The sequence below is a fragment of the Phoxinus phoxinus genome (assembly GCF_949152265.1).
Source record: "Phoxinus phoxinus genome assembly, chromosome: 10".
Lineage (NCBI taxonomy): Eukaryota > Metazoa > Chordata > Actinopteri > Cypriniformes > Leuciscidae > Phoxinus > Phoxinus phoxinus.
Window position 1 is genome coordinate 2,108,551 of NC_136885.1, and position 22,283 is coordinate 2,130,833.

General features: G+C 39.7%; 1 protein-coding gene and 1 long non-coding RNA gene across 2 annotated transcripts; one reads left to right on the top strand and one right to left on the bottom strand.

Moving 5' to 3' along the window:
* Window positions 1-737: 737 nt before the first annotated feature.
* LOC307005400 (uncharacterized protein) lies at window positions 738-4,116 on the bottom strand. The gene is made up of 13 exons (XM_079625525.1): window positions 3,809-4,116; window positions 3,651-3,719; window positions 3,493-3,542; window positions 3,271-3,408; window positions 2,403-2,537; window positions 2,236-2,319; window positions 2,063-2,148; window positions 1,895-1,977; window positions 1,679-1,815; window positions 1,532-1,593; window positions 1,244-1,462; window positions 918-1,123; window positions 738-839 (listed from the first exon to the last, which is right to left on the bottom strand). Exons 2-10 carry the CDS (start codon window positions 3,676-3,678, stop codon window positions 1,585-1,587), a joined length of 750 nt encoding a protein of 249 aa, XP_079481651.1. The 5' UTR covers window positions 3,679-3,719; window positions 3,809-4,116; the 3' UTR covers window positions 738-839; window positions 918-1,123; window positions 1,244-1,462; window positions 1,532-1,584.
* A 4,597-nt stretch (window positions 4,117-8,713) lies between these two features.
* On the top strand, window positions 8,714-14,492 carry LOC307005404. The gene is made up of 5 exons (XR_013799263.1): window positions 8,714-9,026; window positions 11,304-11,739; window positions 11,870-12,068; window positions 13,749-14,157; window positions 14,434-14,492. It is a non-coding gene; the product is annotated as an uncharacterized lncRNA (long non-coding RNA).
* Window positions 14,493-22,283: the final 7,791 nt, after the last annotated feature.

Here is a 22,283-nt window from a genome sequence, read left to right on the forward strand (position 1 = left end):
AAACCCCTTTCTTCAAATATTTTTATACTTATTAAAGAAAGAAATTGCATTTTTAGGTATGTTTTGAGACATCAAGTTACTTGTTATTAAGCAATAAGGCATAATATATATTTTTAATTACAAGCATGTCATTTGTGTTCTAATTCATATGATTTATGTCATAATTAATTGTTAAAACAGAACATCATACAATACAATACCACTCAATGTAATAAAACCAGAACCAAAACTCATATAAAAATAGCATTTTGATTAAATTACACAATATAATAGGCTACAATACAACTGAATTATGAGATTTATTAGATTTCATTTTTATTAACACAAAACTACAAGCAACATGCACATCATTTATAGATTTATAGACTTTTTAAAATACACAACAATACAGAGAAGCTTTAAACAGACATACTGTAGTGTGTCTTTAAAATACATTTGTGATAGTCCTCTGGCTATACAGTGTGAAGATTTAAACAAATTTAATGTTGAGTCAGCTGTGTTCAATTTAATGAACTGTGAGGTTAAAGATTTTGAGAGAAAGGTTTATCCTGGATTGACTAATGAGAGACAAATAGATGCAGTGTCTTTTGCTGTATGTAAATTCAAATCTGTAGTTTGAATTAATTCATGTTGTATGTGCAGTCAATTCTTTGTGGAACCATCCTAAGGCCTAGATGATGCAGTTGAGATGTGTCGAAGCACCATTTCCCCTTGGCATGATGGGTCGTGAGATCGTGACTGAGATGGGCAAACTCAAAGGTGCAGCGCAGCAGGCGGAGTTAGCTCGCTGAACCTTGTCGTCATTTGGTGGACGAGGAGGCTGGACAGACTGAGGAACTCTGCAAAAACATACAGAAATGCTGTGACACGTTAATTTGTACACACGCAAAGTCTACTGTGCGATGTATGTCACTCACTGTTTTTACTCAGATGGGCAAACTCAAAGGTGCAGCGCCGCAGACGGAGTCAGCTCGCTGAACCTTGTCGTCATTTGATGGACGAGGAGGCTGGACTGGCGGATGTTGTGACATTAGGCCATTTTAATGACACACTCCACAAGATAAGATATCTCAGCCCAAAAGTGACTGAAACCATCCGTTCGTCTCAGTATTATAAGGCTGACCTGAACAACAAAAGATTTTTAAAAAGTAATTACTTAAGTTAGTTTAACGAGTTAGTTCACCCAAAAATATACAAATCAGACATACATATTTGTACCAAAACGATCCCATAAAATGCATACCTCAGGAATCAGTTCAGACATTATAAGGTCAAAATGTTCAAGCTTTTCATCCTTCTTTTTCGTAAACACAATGTTGTCAATGTGTCCCAGAAGTTCCTCAACATGTGCTGACAAGGCTGGATGAAAACTCTTTGGTTTTGCCATTTTACCAGTCTTCGTTTGCCACCATTTGTTCCACGTGGGTTTCAGTGAGCCTTTCACAATTCCTTGGAACAAGTCCTGAAAAAAAAAATGTAGTATAGCAAACAATATCTAGACATTTTTTATTTCGTAAAATCTTATATGTACCTGGATTTCAGTGTCACTGACAATAGAACAAATTCCCTTTTTCCCCCACCTCCTCAACTGTCCTATATTTTAAAAAACATCGATTTACTTGAATTATTAAACTTATAAGTTGGTTTATATGAATGAGGACACACATTTTACACATACCTTGTATACGTCATATGCTGAACAGCATATGCTGCCATTGATGATGCATGATATCTTCTCAGATACCACAGATCTTCTCCCTGTATCACCTCGTTTTTCATAGAGGTCCATTTGTCCCTCACCTCCATTTCTGCCATCTAATGCAATTAACAAAGTTGTTGAAGTAATGTAGATGTAATACACAAAAAATATAAAAATAAAAGCATAAAACCCCACAGTTGTTAGAGTCAGACAGCCTCCACTGTTCTGGGTACTCAACAGTCCATTTTCCCACGTCCCAAGTATTTCGGAATGCATTGCTTTTGTACAAAAGAAAAAAGAAATTAAGAAATGTACATTAGTAAATGAAGATAAAAATTGTGCCATTTACAATGCACAAAATACCATAGTATAGCCAGGTCCATCTCAGAAATGGACTTGTAGCTAGTTGCCAATGGGGTCGTACACAGATTCCTCAAACCATCCAAGACCTTTACAAAACAAAAAGAAACTGCTTTAACCACAAAGAGTAACAACTGTTGAGCAAAAATGTATATATAACTTTTTCCCACACATACCCACAAAATGAAGTGATTTCCCTTTTCAGGGCTCTGTCCACCAACAATTCTTGGAATAAGGACCATGTCATTGTCATCAAGGTCCTTTAAAATATTTGTAAGTAAATAATTGGTGCTGGAATGTGTCCCCTCTGCCCCTGAGATTTAATTTATAGATTTTAATTTACCTTCAGACAAGAAATGTGACTGTCATCCACATGTTTCGTGTTAGTGAAGGATTGCCACCAGAGAACAAATGTGTGCACCTGTAATGCAGTTCCACCATGTGCTTTACAGAGCTGTGCGATCCTTTTGTCAAGAATCTAAAAGAAATAGTAGGTTACCATAAAAATGTTGTTTAATAATATAAGAAGTATAGGAGGTTTGTGGACAAGCACCCATACAAATAAGCTGCCATTGGACGCATAATGACTCGGAGGGATCGTATGGTGAATTGGGATGACATATGCCTGTTATTTAATGGTTACTCAGGTCTTTTGCGATCACCCTCGCAGGCTCCCCAGAGTCCGTAACACTAAGTTGCATCCCAAAATTCTAATATTTTGTACAATGGAATAAATGCTGCGTGGGATCTCCATATCTCAGCTGTGGAAGGCTCTAGAACCCCTTATCAAAATCCAAGGTTTCGAGAAGATCTGATACACTTTATTTTTAGACCCAAAAAATCTATAAGCCCTAGCTAGTACTACACTACTTATAGATTTTTTAGGTCTAAAAATAAAGTTTATCAGATTCAAGATCAGAAGTTTATTCCATTATACAAAATAGTGGAATTTTGGAATGCAACTTAGTGTTACAGACTCTGAGTCTCTTGAGTGCAGTAAAATAGTTTTTTTATCATGACAGGAACTTTAATTAAAATGTCTACCAAACAAACGGTCTAAAGCCATATGCAATAGATTGCAGGTGGGATTGTGTCCAATTACAGCTTATTGTTTGGATGTTTTCTGGAAACCGGGACTAACTAGAGGTATTACAAATATATATTACAAATATGTGTTCACTACAAAAATGTTATAAGATTGAAATTCTAACGTCGTCATTGAGCCATGGGAAACTTTTCTTCTGTGGACACAGTGTCTCAAAATCTTCAACTGTGGCCTGGCATCTCGGAAACTGAATGAGTGGCCGCTTTCTGTTGGTTTCCTCACTCAAAATTCTCATAAAAATTTCCTAGAAAAAATTATGCTTTGTAATTGTTTGACATATACAGTATTATATAATGTATAACATCCTTCAATTTATTTGACATCTTACCTCTTCAAGCTCCAAGATGTGAAAGCGATCCACAGAAAACTGAACAATTTCTGTGAACACGTTTGGATCAGTCACAAATCTTTGCCAAAGTTACTTATTTTTAAATATAAAAAATAAATGCTAATCTAACTCTAATATAAAAATCAGATAAAGCATACCTGTGCGAGATGCATCACCTCCTGCCATGTCTGTCTTCAGGCAGTAATCATGGTCATCATGAATATTACCTGAAAAGGTTGTAAATGTAATATTTTAAATTTGGCATAAACATTTACTTATAAAATAAAAAATGAACCAATCTACTGTAAGTTACTACCTTTCACATCATCCAGGTTAATGTCACGCCGCAGGTATGGTTTGAGTTGAGACACATTGGTTTTCTGGCGGAGAATGTTGCCTGATTTGTCTGCAAGTGTAGCCACCCCTTTCCCGGTAATGTCTTTGACTAAAAAAGGGCCTGTCCAGTTCCCCTCTAAACGTCCACCTTTGCATTCCCTCTTTTCTTTTGTTTGCTTTGAGTACCTCCTCTCCTTCGTGGATGTGAAATGATTTCACATTTTTTCTTTTCCGGGACTCGAACTCCACCTTTTGCTTCCCCTGTGCCTTCAGCCCCACGCCGGACGTTGAGTCTCCAATGATCCAGACTGTTGTTGGATGAAAAAACACATTGTAATAGTGAGAAATGTAGGCTATAGAGAAAAGGGATAACAGCACTATTAACACACAGTTATATAAAAATACATTATTACCTCGCCTTAGTTGTACAAAACAAATCTGTTAAAAGTTTAATGTTGTACAATAAATAGCAGAAGAAAACTATTACTTCTGGGGCATTGGGTGGGTGCACAATATGCCATCGTGGCTCTCTGGCTCTCTTCACTCTAACACATTTCTGAAAGAAAGAGAAAGAATCATCCATTTCCATTTTAGCCCCTCATATAGTTACATATATATGCACACTAGCATGTAACTGTACTTCATTAATTATCTAGAATAATACACATGAATAAAAAACAGTCTATTGTTCTTTATTGTAATTTTTAACTTAGTTAAATGTAACTTATTTCTGCTAATATATATTCTGTTTATATATTAAAATATTCTTACATAGGCTATATCGAATAAAATGACACAACCCTGTCTCTTTTTGTTACATTTCAGTTTTATTGATCAATAATAGACATTATAAAAGTATAAGTAGCCTAAAAGGCATAAGAAGCTATACAAGTCAAGAAATAAAGTAAGTTAAACGATTCAGTCAAACATAAGTCTGCAGGCTACAACGTTAAATAGCCTAAATCATAAAGTTATGAAACTAAACTTTGCCCTCAACCAAAACGATTTGCCGGGGAACAAATTAAAGATTAATAAGATCAAATATCGCCCGTTAGATATAGCCTACACAAGACAAATATTATCTCATGTTTAACCACTAGACTAGAGACATCAGCCAGCGGCAAACATCAGAAGGACTAGCCGAGGTAAGGCTGTTCCAGGCGGGGTAACATGAGCGCTGAGCGGCCGGTGATCGCCTGGATCTCACAACTCCGAAAACGTCAGATCAAAATTTTAAATAGGCGCTATCTGTATAAATAAACAACATATTTGCGCTTTAAACAACTACATCGTCGACTGAAAAACTATAACAACTACATTTCGTGACACAATAACGGTAGTATTTTTCACAACTCCGAAAACGTCAGATCAAAGTTTAAAATATGCGCTATCTGTATAAATAAACAACATATTTGCGCTTTAAACAACTACATTGTTGACTGAAAAACTATAAAAACTACATTTCGTGACACAATATACCGTAATAGTAGTATTTTTAAATTTAGCTAACTTACAAGTTATCGCGAGAACAGATTTAGATCAGGCATACTACTGGCATACTAAAGGGTCCTTAGCCCGGACTCAACACTTACGGACCCAACCATAGATATTATTATATAGAGACTAGATCAGGGGGGCAGTGTTCCGAAAGATATTGAAGCCGACCTGGGCGCCGCCATTGGCTAGCGGACCCCCACCTGCTGTTAGCATTCCATTGACTCCCATTCATTTTGGCGTCACTTTGACAGCGAATAACTTTACATCTGAGGCGTTTAAAGACACCGTTTGTCCATTGTTTATTTCTAAAGAAACACGAAAATGTATAAAAGGCTCCATTACCTTGTATCTTACGTTATGGCCCCGTAGAAGCAGTTTTTGTAAAAACAGGCTAACGATTGCGTCATACCCGCGCGACTCTGTCGCACAAGTCGAAAAATTACCGTATGGACAGGCAGAGAAGCTCGCAAGCAATCGGGAGGACGTGGAGGCATAAAGTCAAGGGAGAAGCCCATAGAGAGTGATAAAGTTGCTCCCGTTGCTAGCTCATGGACAGCAAATACCCACGCTCTCCGTCTCTGCGAGATTCGGAAGGGAATGATTCAGATTTCTCTCGGCACAGCTACTAGAAGACCTACAGGTTGCTCACGTCACATCTACGTCGTCAAGCTCAGTTTGAGCCTGCGCAGTTCGCCTTGCGATCAGGAAGTAAGTGCTTCTAATTGACTTCACTGCTCTCCGTTGAAACCTATGGGGTCGCTGTGTCCAGTTTATATACTGTCTATGGACTAGATGCCCTATTGGCCGCTGGGCACCGAGAAATACGGCCGCCATCTTAAACCGGTCGTACTCCTAGTTTCGTTGCTTAGCAGCAGTCAGATTCCAGAGCACTGTGGAGCATTTTCCTGTTCTAATCGGCGGACCAGCGCAAATAGGGCCCGGGATTACTTTTAACAAGTACATTTTAACATTACCGTACGTTTGGTTGTATTTTGTGAATAGAATATTACCAGATAATTGAGGAGGAGCAAGGATCTTTGATATTACTGTACTGAAATCGTAGCCAGCTAACGTTAGCTAGGCTGTGTTTACTGCATCACTCGGCATGGAGAGGTTGGGTAAAGTAATAATTACAAGAGCTTCACGGTTATCAGATACAAGCATTCAACGGCCCTGTAGTATGTACATATATAAATATAGGTTATTTGTGTTTGCGCATGTGATATCAGGAAGCAATGTAACGTTAATAACGTTAACGTTAAGTTACGTTACCTGTGGAACGTTAATACACACATGACGGCGTCGGCGATGCGCAAATCGAGTGTGTGTGTGTGTGTGTGTGTGTGTGAGAGAGAGAGAGAGAGAGAGAGAGAGAGAGAGAGAGAGTGTGTGTGTGTGTGTGTGTGTGTCACAAATCATTATTGTTTCTTCAACATATTAAAATATCTTACTTTACTGCAACTCTGTTTCTGTTTCTTGATCATATTTATAGTGTGTGATTTATAAAATACCTTGTATCCTACATCACATATTATGATTTTGGACGTCTGGTCACTTTATATCTTATATCAGAATATTATATTACTGTTAAGCCTACTATGAATATTAAAATATGCCGAACCATGTGTCCTGTATCATAGCTACATGAATGACCTTTGCAGAAAAAAACCCCGCATGAAAATCAGTTCGGTCTTCAGTGAGTTATGATTAATTAAATGCGCTGACAGCTCATTGCTCCTGCCATACAGAATACACTGAGTGGAGCGGGTGACCGGTTTAAGATGGCGGCTCCACGGCTCGACCGCGCTAGTAGGCAGTAGCGGTCGATAGGGCGTCTATCTATATGATGTCTATGGACCCAACACTTCACCACACCGGTAAGCCATCTAGCCTTTATACATGTCTATGCAGTCAATGACATCATATCCGCGTTACCCTCGGTTTCCGCTCGTGCGCGGAGTCCTGGACAAATGCGGAAGTTGTAGTTGTAGCGTCTATCAAGCAACAAACGTTAGCTTGTTTCGTGCAGTCGTTATGAACACAATTATTTTTTAGCGATTGCTGCCGGTTCTGTCGACAAACACAAGTCCCATAAACGTCAACGTACGGGTCAACCAAACGAGCCCAGAAGAATTCGGCACAAGAAGAGAAATAAAACCAGGATCAACATCGGTGTGGCATTCCCTAAATGGAGAGAACTTCGGGACAAACTTCCACTAGAAAGAGACGCCGATCTTGCGTGTGTTTTGATTGACAGGTGAGTAATTGTTTTGACTCCTTTACTGACATAAAAATGTAATCCAGAAGACGGCGTTAGTCTTATTGTTAGAATGTCTTGTTGTCTATGCATATGATGTGAAAAGGCCATATTCACGAAGAATAGGCATGTTATGAACTGTTGGCTGTAATTTTGTCAAACTGTAGTGTACTGTACTTTACTGACATAAAAATGTACGGAGCCCCTAAAGGGACGTGGTGGTGGGAAAAAAATTAGGAAGGGAGATATATATATTTTTTACTCTTTTGCGTTCCCCCGAGAAACTTTGCGTTCCCACGCGAAACATTTACGTTCCCACGCAAAAGGCTTGTTTGAGATGCGCCTTGCCTGAAATGTATGCGAGAGTAGGCGGCTGCAGTGAGGGGAGGAGTGAAAAAAGCGCAGGCAAGCCGGACAGTTCTCTCTTCTCACAGTGGATCTGACACCTGTGAGATCAAAGACGGATATCGCGGGATTCACGCTCGTGCACAGTGTTGCTAATAAACTGGATGTAATTTAAGTTCTGTTGCTTTTATTTGAAAATAAATATAATGAACAAGACACCCAAAGCACTTATTTAATCCCATTCCAAATACGTGTTTATCAATATATATATTTTCCTTTAATACAGACATGTGTTTCTATATTTTTTTAAATAAAAATAACATAATCACATAATCCATATAGAGATCGCACTGTCAGAGAGTTTGGGAATATTCACACATAATTTATACATAAAACATGATATCAGAGTTTTAAAATCAAACATTTTAAAAGAGAACAATACGGTTGTTTAAACCAATGAGCATCAAGCTGTGTCGTCAGCAAGTCGTTTCCCATCATGCTTTTGATCAGCGCAGTCGGTGGAACTGCAGAATCCGACACGTGCGCCTTGCGCTCGCGAGAGTGTTTTGACATACGTCGGCATGACATCAAAGCCAGGCGGACCGCACTCGGACACATTTCTAACCGGCATGCATCTCGCACTGATCACCGGTGATCGGTTCTGCGCAGATTTTGCTCATCTCAAACAAGCCTAAAGATACCTGTTGTGTTCTCGCGAGTGTGAGTGTGTTCTCGCGAGTGTGAGTGTGTTCTCGCGAGTGTGAGTGTGTTCTCGCGAGTGTGAGTGTGTTCTCGCGAGTGTGAGTGTGTTCTCGCGAGTGTGAGTGTGTTCTCGCGAGTGTGAGTGTGTTCTCGCGAGTGTGAGTGTGTTCTCGCGAGAGACTTCTGCGCGGCAGTTCGCGGCTCGCGCTTGTCTCACAGCATCACTTGAGTGATCCGGTGCACGCACATTACAGGTGTTATGTTATTACTTTCTATAGAATAATTCCATGATCACACTCAGCACATGAACTGCTCTGCAATGGAGGACGATCTTCAGCAGTTCATAAGGTCACGAGATGTTCCAGAAGAGGACATCATCCTCATGAACAGGGACAAGGTGAGTAATGTTTCATGGAAGGTTTATGGGCCTATAGATAGGTTTACGATGACGTCACATTTCTCGCGCAACTCATTACGGCGCCATCTTGTGTGTCAAGTGGGTCAAGCGTTTGTGTTACAGAGCATGATAATATCTGATAATATCCTGAAGCAATGGGTCACAGCTGTGTTGTGTGGGGCTGTACGAATCGTGCTGATCCCGACACGACGAAGAGACAATATTTCGATGTTACAAAAGTGATTTATCACCAAAGAACAGAGACGGAAAGGCTTTTCGTACAAGAGATGTAACGTATGGCTGGCGAGAATAAACAGAGAGGGCTTCGATCCTGACCCAAACAAAAGACACTATAAAGTCTGCTTTTTATTTCAGGTAAATTGATAAACAGCTGAGTTCCTTTAATCGCTCCGTGCCTCTGCTCTCCATCTCTCTCCTACAATAAATTAGTTCGGAGCGTTGTGGTGTTGTTGTTTTTTTTACCCAGATGGTGTTGTCTTGACACTGAGTCTAAATGTACCGTAAGGGCTGTGCAGATATCAGCCGCCTGGCTACAGCGATGTGAACCGTCAATGCAGGGCTCCAGACTAACTTTACCACGAGGGAGAGAGAGCAAGACAGCGCTTAGTTTGGAGACGGTGAAGTCTTGTTTACACTTTCGCCTGGCTACGAAGAGAGAGGGAGTGCGCGCGCGCGACCGGCTCTCTCTCTCTCTCTCTCTCAGTTAAACATGCGCCCTGCCTGTCACAAGCAGGTCACAAGCGCAGCAGTTCATCTACATTACTCACCGATCAAATAAGACTTTGGCGGGACAAACATTCACTTTGGCGGGCGCTAAAACAAGTAAAATGCAGGAGAATTCATGCGTGAATTTAACCATTAGTAAGTTACATGACCATGCACTCGCACAAAAACGACCATATACAATTTTAACTCGCACATTCTCCAAAAATGGTCGCAGTCTAATGTGTCCCTGTAAATAACCTTAACCTTGTCGCCAGGTTTGGAGGAATTTGTCATTGTTATCTCAACACAAGAGTCAAAAATACTTGGGTAACTGAAAATGCGGTTAACATGCATGACAGCTTTGACACACAACATGGCGGCGCGCCGCAAAGGATAATGGGTAATTCGAGAAACGGAAACCCATCTATAGGCTTATATGTAAATGATAGCTATTTTTAATGAGGCAACCAAAGGTGTTGACATGTATCCCTAGTGTAAACATGTCATATTATCCTTAAAAACCACAGCTACATATGTACACACAGGCTATGTTTGAATTATTACTGCTAGCCAGGAGCTGTCCGAATATCACCAGAATAATTAATTTCACCTTTGTTGTTGAATCAGAATTGGTGTACAGTGCCGTAAGTGCAATTCACTAGTAATTATTGTATAGTACAGTTGAGTGTATATGAGTAAGTTGCACTCCCTTGCAAAAATAAGAGGGATCATTACAATTGCAATGTTTTTATACAGGGCTGTCCTGATAAAGCTGTTTTATGTAACAGAACATAGTTTGCACTATTCCACAATAACTTAAATGACACAAATAAGCATGTTCAAAATATGTGCATGATGTGTAAGATGGTTGACTTCAAACATGATCAGTGACTGTATTGTTTTGTGAGTTCATGAGGGTAGGAGAGTGCTCTTAGTGACCGTCCTAAAGGTCAGCGTAAAAGCTTTACATTTGATGCGAGCAGCTCCAGGTAGCCAGTGGACGGGGACAAGTAGTGGTGTGACACGTACAACCATCACAGAGGATACACACATCAATGATCATCAACAAGCAACGTATCAAAGTAACCAAGATGATGTGAATTATGAACTCTTTAATTGGTATAATTCAGTTTTTATTTTGTTCATATACATTTTTAGGCATTGTTATTATGTACGTGGAATAGATGTAAACATAACTCACATGAAATATCTTTATCTAAAGCAGTACTAAATAAAATGTAATCATTTGTAGCAATTTTTGGATCCCTTTTATTTTTTAAATGCTAAATGTTGTAAATTCTGCAGGGGTGGGTACCAACATATCCACTCGACTGTAATTACCAGTAGCTACAAGCTACATTAACTATACCCTGCATGCTAATATTGAGCCCCATTTTAGAACCAGGATGGCATATAGATAACGAGACTTACTGTAAAAAAAACAAAGAACATTCATAAATCTAGACTGTGTTAACATATTATGAGTTCATGAGTGCATTTATGTTCTTTCAAGAAGCAATCTATAAAATTAGATCTTCTCTGCACTTTCAGATTGACAAGTCTGTGCTCTCTGTCATGACCGATGGGCAAATGGCAAAGTATATTCATTCGTATGGTGACCGACTGGCTGTCCTCTCCTTCGGTCAACAAACATCGGCCTGTTCGGATAAACAATCTCTGTTACAGAATCTGAGAGATACAATTGAAGCAAGGAAACTGGGATCAAAGTCAGCTAAAACTTTGAATGTTAAAGCATGTGTCTTCCCTAAGGAAAGAAATGTATTGGCAAGACACAAAAATGTATCTGCAGAAAAATCCTCCAGAAGAATTGAAATTGGATGGCTTCACTTCTGCCGTAATGGAGACCAGCAAGTGAGGACCAGTAATGGTGACGACTAGACATGTGACGGTTGAAGAAAAGACAACCGGTTTACAAATCATGGAAATGGGAAGGAACCTTTTTTCCCCAAATGGGCCGTCTCCAAAGGTGCAGAAATAGACTTCACTTTTCATGTTTGTGATTTTAAAAGAAACCAAATTCCCTTGGATAGCACTGTTGGATTCTGTGTGAACAAACCAAGCTGAAAATGTTGAGGTTTTACATTTGCACTAAACAGGAGGTGTGTCTCACAGACGTGGATTCTTCATCTGATGGAGAACAAGAGGAGAATAATGAACTCAACACTTGGATTAGACAGTGATACTGAGAGGCCTGCTGCAAAACTGTTTTCGCATGGATGTGACCGTGATTCTGAGGATTCAATCACACATTTACTGGATGACGGACTTGCATCTAAAAGAGACACCAAGAGGAAGGTTCGTAAAATCACCAAGACTTTGACTTTAAGTTATTTAACCCATTTTGGGTAACACTTTATAATAACTGCACGCTATTAATCATTTGTTAAGCATTAGTAAACAGTTAATTCATCATTTACAAAGCATTAATAGACATTAATAAGCAGTTTATAAATACAGCAACAAATGCTTTATTCTTGATTTAAAAGCATATCTATAATGTGTTTATTCATTGTATTTTCATACTTTATTAATGATCAATATATCATTTCTAAATGAAGTATAGCATTATTAACAAACCAGTTATTTAGGAGTTGTCAGTGGTTCATAAGCTCACTTAGAAAGTGTAAGTAAATGATTAATAAACTATTTAAAATGTACATTCATACATCTTATTATTCAGACATATAGTAATAGTTACTTAGTGTGTTAATAAATGCTTTATTAACATGTAATACTACTGTAATTCAGGGTTAATTCAGGTAGTTGTAAAGCATTTAGTAGTTGTCAGTAAACTATTTTTTGTGAGCTCATCTAAAGTGAGGACTATTCATGCCTTGTAAAGCATTTACAAAGGAGATTTAAAGGCTTTTAATATTTCTATGTTCTGTATCACTGTGTTGTGTTTGTTTATTTGTTCAGCTTAGAAGACAAATGAGCATTTAAATCTCCTTTGTAAATGCTTTATAACTACCTGAATTAACCACATTTACTCACACTTTCTAAGTGATCGTATGCATCACGGACAACTCCTAAATGATTGGTTTGTAAATAATGCTATACTTCATTTAGAAATGATAAATTGATCATTAATAAAGTATGACAATACAATTATTTAAAGCATTATAGATATGCTTATAAATCAAGAATAAAGCATCTATAGCTGTATTTATAAACTGCTTATTAATGTCTATTAATGCTTTATAAATGAAGAATTAACTGTTTACTAATGCTTAATTACTGATTAATAACGTGCAGTTATTATAAAGTGTTACCGTATTTGGGGCTTTATTTTTAAATACAGTGACATAATTGTTGTAAATGTGTTTAATTTAGCTGAGTGGCTATTAATATTATTAAAGGGTTAGTTCACCCAAAAATGTAAATTCTGTCAGTAATTACTCTCCCTCATGTTGTCCAACCCTGTAAGACCTTCGTTCAAGACTTTTGTTAATCTTCGGAACACAAATTAAGATATTTTGATTAAATCTGAGAGCTGTCTCACTATTGGCCAGCATCACACACATGACCAGCGTCAGCCAATAGTGAGCCGGCGTTCTGATGTTCAACCCAGAAGTGCTGCGCTGTTACACTTCGTGAACTCACTCAGAGGCACACACAGAAGAAAATGAATAGTTGAATAAAGTCGTTGTTTTTTGCGCACAAAAAGTATTCTTGTCGCTTGATAAACTTATGGTTGAGCCGCTGTAGTCACTATTTTAAACATCGTCTTACTAACTTTCTGGGCCGGCTTGTACCATAGAAGCCTATGGAGGAGTGAGACCGCTCTCAGATTTAATCACAATATCTTAATTTGTGTTCTGAAGATGAACGAAAGTCTTACGGGGTTGAACAACATGAGGGTGAGTAACTACTGACAGAGTTGACATTTTTGGGTGAACTAACCCTTTAATTTAACACTTTAATTTAGCTGAATGGCTGAGTTAATCATTGGATGTTATATTGCATGTTCTTCAGAGAACTAGAGGAATGGAGGATGTTCCACAGAGAGGTTTGACTTTTGAGACCAAGAGACACCAGCACTTCACACAGCTCCCTTTCATCACCAAATGTCACCAAAAGAACACGCTCAGTCCAAAGACTAACAAGCACCTCAAGTGACAAGGAGACTGATGAATTGAGGAATCAAAGTGTGCTGCAACCGAAGAGTCCACAGTATTCACATGAGCTCTGTGATATACAACGAGGCTATGAGTTCATTGACTTGACCAACCGGATTCCTCCACTACACAACAACATATTTGAAACCCTTGGAGATGATGATCAGGAAGACACAGTGGAGTGGAATGAAGGTGATGAACTTGGACAAACAGACGAAGACCAAGCAAGTGTGCAGACATGGAATCTGAACGAGAACATCATACTGGTAAATGTGGTTCTAATGTACCAAATGTCTCAGTATAGATGTGAAAAAAGGACATATTCAGACTAAAAGCATTACATTGGAGTTATAAAATAACCTTAAAACTATATAATGTATCATCATTATGATAGAACATAAATCCAGGGGGCTTTTAAGGTCACAGTACAGTCAATGTCCCCAGCTTTGTTCTTCTCACTCATCACTAGGCAACTGTTACATCATCTACAGTGACTCTTTATGTTTTTGTAACAATATTGTGCATGTTTATTGATCCTCCAGAATGCAGAGCTGAATGAAGCTGAAACTGTGGTACCATCACCACTCTCAAGTAATCCTGTCAGCTGGTAAGCAGTTTTAAATAAAAATTCTGTTGTCATTCAATGCAATTCCATGAAATTACGAAGAATGGGGCACTTCGCAGAAAATATATCTTAAGTCATTACTCGATTGTCAACTCCAGTGTCCCGTTGTTAACAGAAAATACATCAAAATCTTTTATTATATACAGTACTGTAAAAGTTTACAGTGTTTAGGATAGTGCACCGCATACTCATTATAAAACACATTACAACACGACAATATCTAGGCTTCATTTGTTCTCTGACTGTATGGTTTTGTGCTCGTGCACTCGGCCCTCACAACACCAGCCGCTGTCTGTGATTGGCTGAACACTATTTATTTGGGTTTTGAGTGTTTGTGAAACCGATTGTTTGTGTGTGCAGATCTCAGAGCCGAGGCTGCTACAGAGACGCGGTGTTCTGACGGCTGCTTATGGGGCGGCAGCTCGCGGATCGCTAGGAGAGATTAGATGAATGTGATCATTTATTTTTGGGCCTGAAATCGCTGATACAACCTTTAAGTTTTGATTAATAATTCTAATGAATTTTACACAGGAAATGAATCCATGCTGAACTTAAACTGGACAATGATGTTCTTCTAGATCTGCTGAACCATCTTTGCTGCAGTAATTTCCTTTTGGAATTTGGAGGATTGGGTTTTTTCTTTCTTTTTTTTCTTTTCCATTAGTAAATCGACATTGCAAATCCATGTTCAGCGCTGCAGATGATCAGGTTGATGGGAGTAAGATATAACCAGCTCTGTGCTTCAGTTTACTCTTTTGTATATGCACTTTTAAATCAACTGACGGTTACTATTTTTATAAATGCGTTTGTTCGTGAACATGGATTAAGAAGAGCATTTGAAGTTTATGCTCTATTTACTGTCCAATGTTTTCACATGAGTTTGAGCGCATTACACAATGCATCATTTACATTAGTTGTGTGAATCCACTGACATTAATACTATAGGTTTACAAATGTGTTTGCTGTTCTTAAAGGTGCAATGTGTATTATTTCTGAGGATCTATTGACAGAAATGCAATATAAGATCCATAACTATGTTTTCAGTGGTGTATAAAGACCTTACTTAATAAACCGTTATGTTTTTATTACCTTAGAATGAGTCATTTATATCTACCGTAAAACTTCAAATAATAGCCGAGTCCCAAATAGACGCCTGTCTCTTTTACACGCCTGGTGTGGCTACAGGTTTGGATAAATAAAGGCCGGTCTCAAATAGAGGCCGGGTCTTTTTTTAGTTTCGGGTTGTATTTAATCTTCTAAAACCCGTCAGATCGTCTGTTTAAGCCAGTTATATGGTGTAGATTGGGCACGCAAGAGAGCCCTGCGCATTTGGCCGGGAGCTGTTAGCGCAAGCAAGGCAGGAGGTATCGCACACCGGACGAGATGCGCCGCGCCGCGTCTATGTATCGCACACCGGACGAGAAGCGCCGCGCCGCGTCTATGTATCGCACACCGGACGAGATGCACCGCGCCGCGTCTATGTATCGCACACCGGACGAGATGCGCCGCGCCGCGTCTATGTATCGCACACCGGACGAGATGCGCCGCGCCGCGTCTATGTATCGCACACCGGACGAGATGCACCGCGCCGCGTCTATGTATCGCACACCGGACGAGATGCACCGCGCCGCGTCTATGTATCGCACACCGGACGAGATGCGCCGCGTCTATGTATCGCACACCGGACGAGAAGCGCCGCGTCTATGTATCGCACACCGGACGAGAAGCGCCGCGTCTATGTATCGCACACCGGACGAGAAGCGCCGCGTCTATGTATCGCACACCGGACGAGAAGCGCCGCGCCGCGTCTATGTATCGCACACCGGACGAGAAGCGCCGCGTCTATGTATCGCACACCGGACGAGAAGCGCCGCGTCTATGTATCGCACACCGGACGAGAAGCGCCGCGCCGCGTCTATGTATCGCACACCGGACGAGAAGCGCCGCGCCGCGTCTATGTATCGCACACCGGACGAGAAGCACCGCGCCGCGTCTATGTATCGCACACCGGACGAGAAGCGCCGCGTCTATGTATCGCACACCGGACGAGAAGCGCCGCGCCGCGTCTATGTATCGCACACCGGACGAGAAGCGCCGCGTCTATGTATCGCACACCGGACGAGAAGCGCCGCGTCTATGTATCGCACACCGGACGAGAAGCGCCGCGTCTATGTATCGCACACCGGACGAGAAGCGTCGCGTCTATGACAACTTTATCACACACCGGACGAGAAGCGCCGCGTCTATGACAACTTTATCACACACCGGACGAGAAGCGCCGCGTCTATGACAACTTTATCACACACCGGACGAGAAGCGCCGCGCCGCGTCTGTGACAACTCGCGTTATCGCACACCGGACGAGAAGCGCGCGCGTGCGGCGTTTATGACAACTCGAGTTATCGGACGCGCACTTTGTCAGTTTATGGCCAGCAATATTGTAATGTTTAAGGACATTATGGAATTAAGATCATGTCTATGTTATGATTGTACTGTAGGCTACAATTAAATACAATCGTTGCTTAGTCTACACTACAGTCTGAATTCACTTTACCTCAGAGCGTCCAATCAACCAGCTGATTTCTGTAAATGAATCTAAAGCTAAATGTATATTGCAGCGCAGGGTGAAGTCTCAACACTAAATTAAAGGCCTGTCTCATATAGACGCCTGTCTCCAATACAAGCCGGTGCAGTTCGGCGATTTGGGAAAATAAAAGCCCGGGCTATTATTTGAAGTTTTACGGTACATAAGCGCGGGCACCCCCTTAAATGAAGGTCGAAATATTGTGACGTCATGTTTGTACCGTAGCCGACAGCGAACACACAGCGCTACAGAGTTTGCTATGTGGGGAGAGATGCGCTGCTGGTTACGTCGGCCACCGTAGCTTCTCCTTCAGTTTGAAAAGGGAGGGATAGGCCGCAAGTGACTTTCTGTTTGCAATTCACAAATCTCACCACTAGATGCCGCTAAAAATCACACACTGCACCTTTAATCCATGTTGATGAACATGTGAAGTGTGTATATGCTCTATTTACTGTCAAATGTTAATGCAAGGGATCTTTACGAGTTTGAGCGCATTACACAATGCATCATTTACATTAGTTGTGTGAATCCACTCTGAACATCTGTGGTTTGCATTATGTGTGTTTAGTGTTTGATTCTCTATGAAATCAGTTCATGGGAACTGTGCCGAGTCCATTTTTGGAAATCTCAATACAACAATAGTACAAAACTCTTTGCCTTTTGCATTTATTGTCAGTGCCAATATGTATTTTTTACATGTATGATCTTGTATTCACACACACATTCAAAACATATCTACAATAGTTCACTTTAGCGAGTTAGATTTATACAACTCTGATAAACAATGAAATTGCTTTAGTGTCACATATTACTGTTAATTAATATTAGCATTAAGAAATCAAGTTGGAGTTACAGTGAAAATCTGGAACCCTTGACACGATGAAATCGCTTAACTACACAATACATTTGTATTACAGTAATGACAAATAATGTCTTGAATCAACATGATTATTTTAAGCAGTTTACGGGAATTAAATATTTTGGTTTGACAAGCAATAATTAATTGAGAAAAAGAGGAAAAATGTGTCAGTTGAACTCATTCTGATCCTGTGGGACAGGTTTAATGTACACATTAAAATCAAGTAAATTCAAAGGACTTTTTTCCAGTGTACAGTATATCCACACGCGAACACACATACTGGAAGTTTGACAACTATATCAACGAGCGATCGAACATACTGGAAGTTTGACAGTGATACAGTCTATACAAAAACGTAGAAAAGCCAAAGAAAAGGAAGAAGGTGCTGGTTATAAAATTAGAATATCATCAAAAACTTGATTTATTTCAGTAATTCAACTTAACAGGTGAAACTAATATATTATATAGATTCATTACATGCAAAGTGAGATATTTCAAGCTTTATTTGTTACAATTTTGATGATTATGGCTTAGCCTACAGCTTATGAAACGCACAAAATCAAACTCCCAGAAAATTAGAATATTACATGAAATCACACAGTAATCACAGTAATATCACGGTCACTGAACCAGGTTTTGGTTCTGTTGGCAGTGTGGGCCGGTGCAAAACAGTGAAGTTAGCATGAAGTGCTCTGAACATGTCCTGGGAGACGCTGCGCTGACTCTGATTTAATAAAGTGGACCAAAGTCCTCTTTTCTGATGAGAGCAATTTTTGCATCTCATCTGGAAACCGATGTCCCAGAGTCTGGAGGAAGAGAGGAGAGACACAGAGTCCAAGATGCTTGAAGTCCAGTGTGAAGTTCCCACAGTCAGTGATGGTTTGTCATGTCATCGGCTGGAGTTGCAAAAAAAGAAAAGAACCAAAACCTGGTTCAATGACCATGGTATCTATATAATATATTAGTTTCACCTGTTAGGTTGAATTACTGAAATAAATAAACTTTTTGATGATATTCTAATTTTATGACCAGCACCTGTATATATATATATATATATATGTGTTTCAGCCTTGTGTGGCCAATCAGCTCTGTGATCATTGTTAATAAGTTAAAAAAATACTTTTAAATGTTATACTAGGTTGGAAGACTGCAGGTTATGAATTCATATTGTTTGCAAAGCTATATAAAAAATAATGTTTTTTGTTTTTGACAAACCTTTTTCTTGTGTTTGTAGATTCACCCCGTCACGTCCAAGCGGGTAATCCATCCGCCGGAAACTGAAGCTTCCCCGGGCGCCGCCATTGGCTAGCGGACCCCCACCTGCTGTTAGCACCATAGACATGTATAAAGGCTAGATGGCTTACCGGCGCTGAGAGCCAATGGGACCCGACGACGTCACACGGCGGCCATCTTAGGACAGGTCCGCTCGTCCAGTTATAACATTAAAGTCTATTGTGCATGTAGTGCTGAAATAACTATATCTTGCTCAATTTTCAACCGATTTTCAAACGGCTTGGTGTGTCATAAACGTCAGGGATGCGGCTATTTAACTGCATACTGCATACATTCAAAACGTGAAGCTACAATTTAAACATCGGCATCAGCACAAATCATAGCCACGTTAATAAGGTTTGTAATAAACCAAACCGTTTGTAAATCCGTCAAGAATTCAGCAAGTTACGAGCATTTGTCACTCACCTTCTGTCCACAGCAGCAGCGCAGTCTCCTGACCTAAGATGGCCGCCAAGTTGACGACACAGCTGACTCCGCCTTGAGCCATCTAGCCTTTATACATGTCTATGGTTAGCACTACATTGACTCCCATTCATTTTGGCGTCACTTTGACAGCGAATAACTTTACATCTGAGGCGTTTAAAGACTCCATTTGTCCATTGTTTATTTCTAAAGAAACACGACAATGTATAAAAGGCTCCATTACCTTGTATCTTACGTTATGGCCGTGTAGAAGCAGTTTTTGTAAAAATAGGCTAACGATTGTCTCATAAACACGCGACTCTGTCGCACAAGTCGATAAATTACCGTACAGACCGGCGGAGAAGCTCGCAGGCAATCGGGGGGACGTGGAGGCATAAAGTCAAGAGAGAAGCTCACAGAGAGTGATGAAGTTGCTCCCGCTGCTAGCTCATGCACAGCTAATGCTCACGCTCTCCGTCTCTGAGATTCGGAAGGGAATGATTCAGATTTCTCTCGGCACAGCGACTAGAAGACCTACAGCTGTCAGACTCACGTCACATCTACGTCATCAAGCTCAGTTTGAGTCTGCGCAGTTCGCCTGGTTGTTCACCCTTTCACAAACAAAGATTTCTTAAGAAAATGCCTACTTTTATAGATTTCTTATGTGAAGTAAAATATTTAATCAAATCACTAAGAATGATTGATAATAGAAAATGTACTTATTTTTTGAAGAAATATGATGAGATCTTTCATCTACCATAATTTATATATATATTTTTTCATTTCTTGTATTTTTTTTTATTTCTCTGTTTCGTTCTTTCTATTATTGTCCTATGATTGTGAAAGATACGAATTTACTTGTATAACATACACAATTTTTGATATGTTCTGATTTCTACGAGATGCGTGTTTGCACTATTGTAATGAAAATTCTTGAATAAAAAAAAAACGCCTGGCCATCAGGAAGTGACTTCACTTTTCTTCACCGGAAGTGTTCAAGCGGCCATCTTACGATTCCCTACCAGCAGAGGGCTCCAACCATAGATATTATATAGAGATATATGATGTCTATGGCTCCAACCATAGATATTATATAGAGATATATGATGTCTATGGCTCCAACGGCCGTTATACAGAGATCGGCAGCTCCGACGGCACTTTTAAGATGACCCTGTGCAGCATACAAGTGTAAAACGACGTTCGCAAAAGGATGTAGAAAATTGCCGACAGGTTGTAATACAAGCCCTATAAGTAGTCATATGCACAATTGTCGCTATTCCCGTGTTGTTTTCTCTGAGGCAAGTGAATAACGAACACTGGACACTTAAAAATTTTATATTATATTTTAAACGTGTATTTTAACGAGGAGGTAAGCTTCTTATTTTCCTTTCAAACGGCAAATCACAAAATAAAACACTTTCATTACTGCCACCTGCAGGTAGCCGAGACAGACACTCTCCAAGCTCCTCTCCCCAGCTTTTAAACACCGCTGTGAACACACACTGAACACACGCGCATGATCAGTCATAAGTATCAAATTACATTCATAACCGGCCTTACAGTGAGTGTGTCCCGGCTTTATGCAGTTATTAATGCAGTTATGAGAGAAGCATGAGCATCAATATTATTATTTATTTATTTAATTCGTTTTAATTAATTCGTTGATTCTTTTTTTCTATTAGTGACAGTAGACTAGCCTAATAAATGAAACACAAAGCCCTTAAAGTATAGGTCTGCAGCAGGACTATCAATTTATTGAAATATTCAGTTTAATTTTCTATTGATTAAATATAGGACTATATATAGTTTATTTATTAAAATTAAACTGCATATTTCCATTGATTGTGAAGTTAGACATTGAAAATTGCAGATCGAGCGCATGGGGCTGGATGGTTTTTATTGTTATGAATTGTATCCTCTTTTCCGTTATTACAGTTGACTACGCGCAGTGATATGGAACTGTAATATGGTTAAGACCTGCCGGAACTACTTTAGCCGTGCGGTTCCCTGAATAGAGCATCACAGTCCCGCCCACAGCCCGAGAGAGCTCTGGTGCCGGAAGTAAATTTCCCATTCATTTCTCCCATTGACTTTTGGAAAAATCCGTATCTAAAGAGTTTTAGAGCATGTCTGAGGATAACCAGCTACGGCTGAACTCATAAGCATACAACATATCATTGAGTGAAAAAACGAAGAGAAAATCCAAAAAAAGGCAAAGGTACAAGACTGTGTACATATTTTCATTTCCGAGCGAAGGAACTACTCGTCCCATAAACCACCGCGCCTCACTGAAGTCGACTGAAGCCAACCGCGAAAGAGCCTTTTGAGTGAATTTTATATAGTAAATGTGTAGTTAATAGCAGTTCTTTCAGTAATAATCGTGTAAATAAAAATAATAATATATTGTGTGCGTGTGTGAAAGCGGTTAACGATAACGGTAGCAACATGGTGCAGCTCAGTCATCAACACACGTGTGTTCAGTCAGTGTGTAACGCTAGTTTGTGCGTTTATTTCAAAGCCCTTTGTGACACAGGACACTCTGCTGACAGGACAGGTTGAGGTCCATGCTCATTTTCATGATGTTATAGTTCATCCTTAATTGTAATAACATTTCATGTATTTTCTTAATA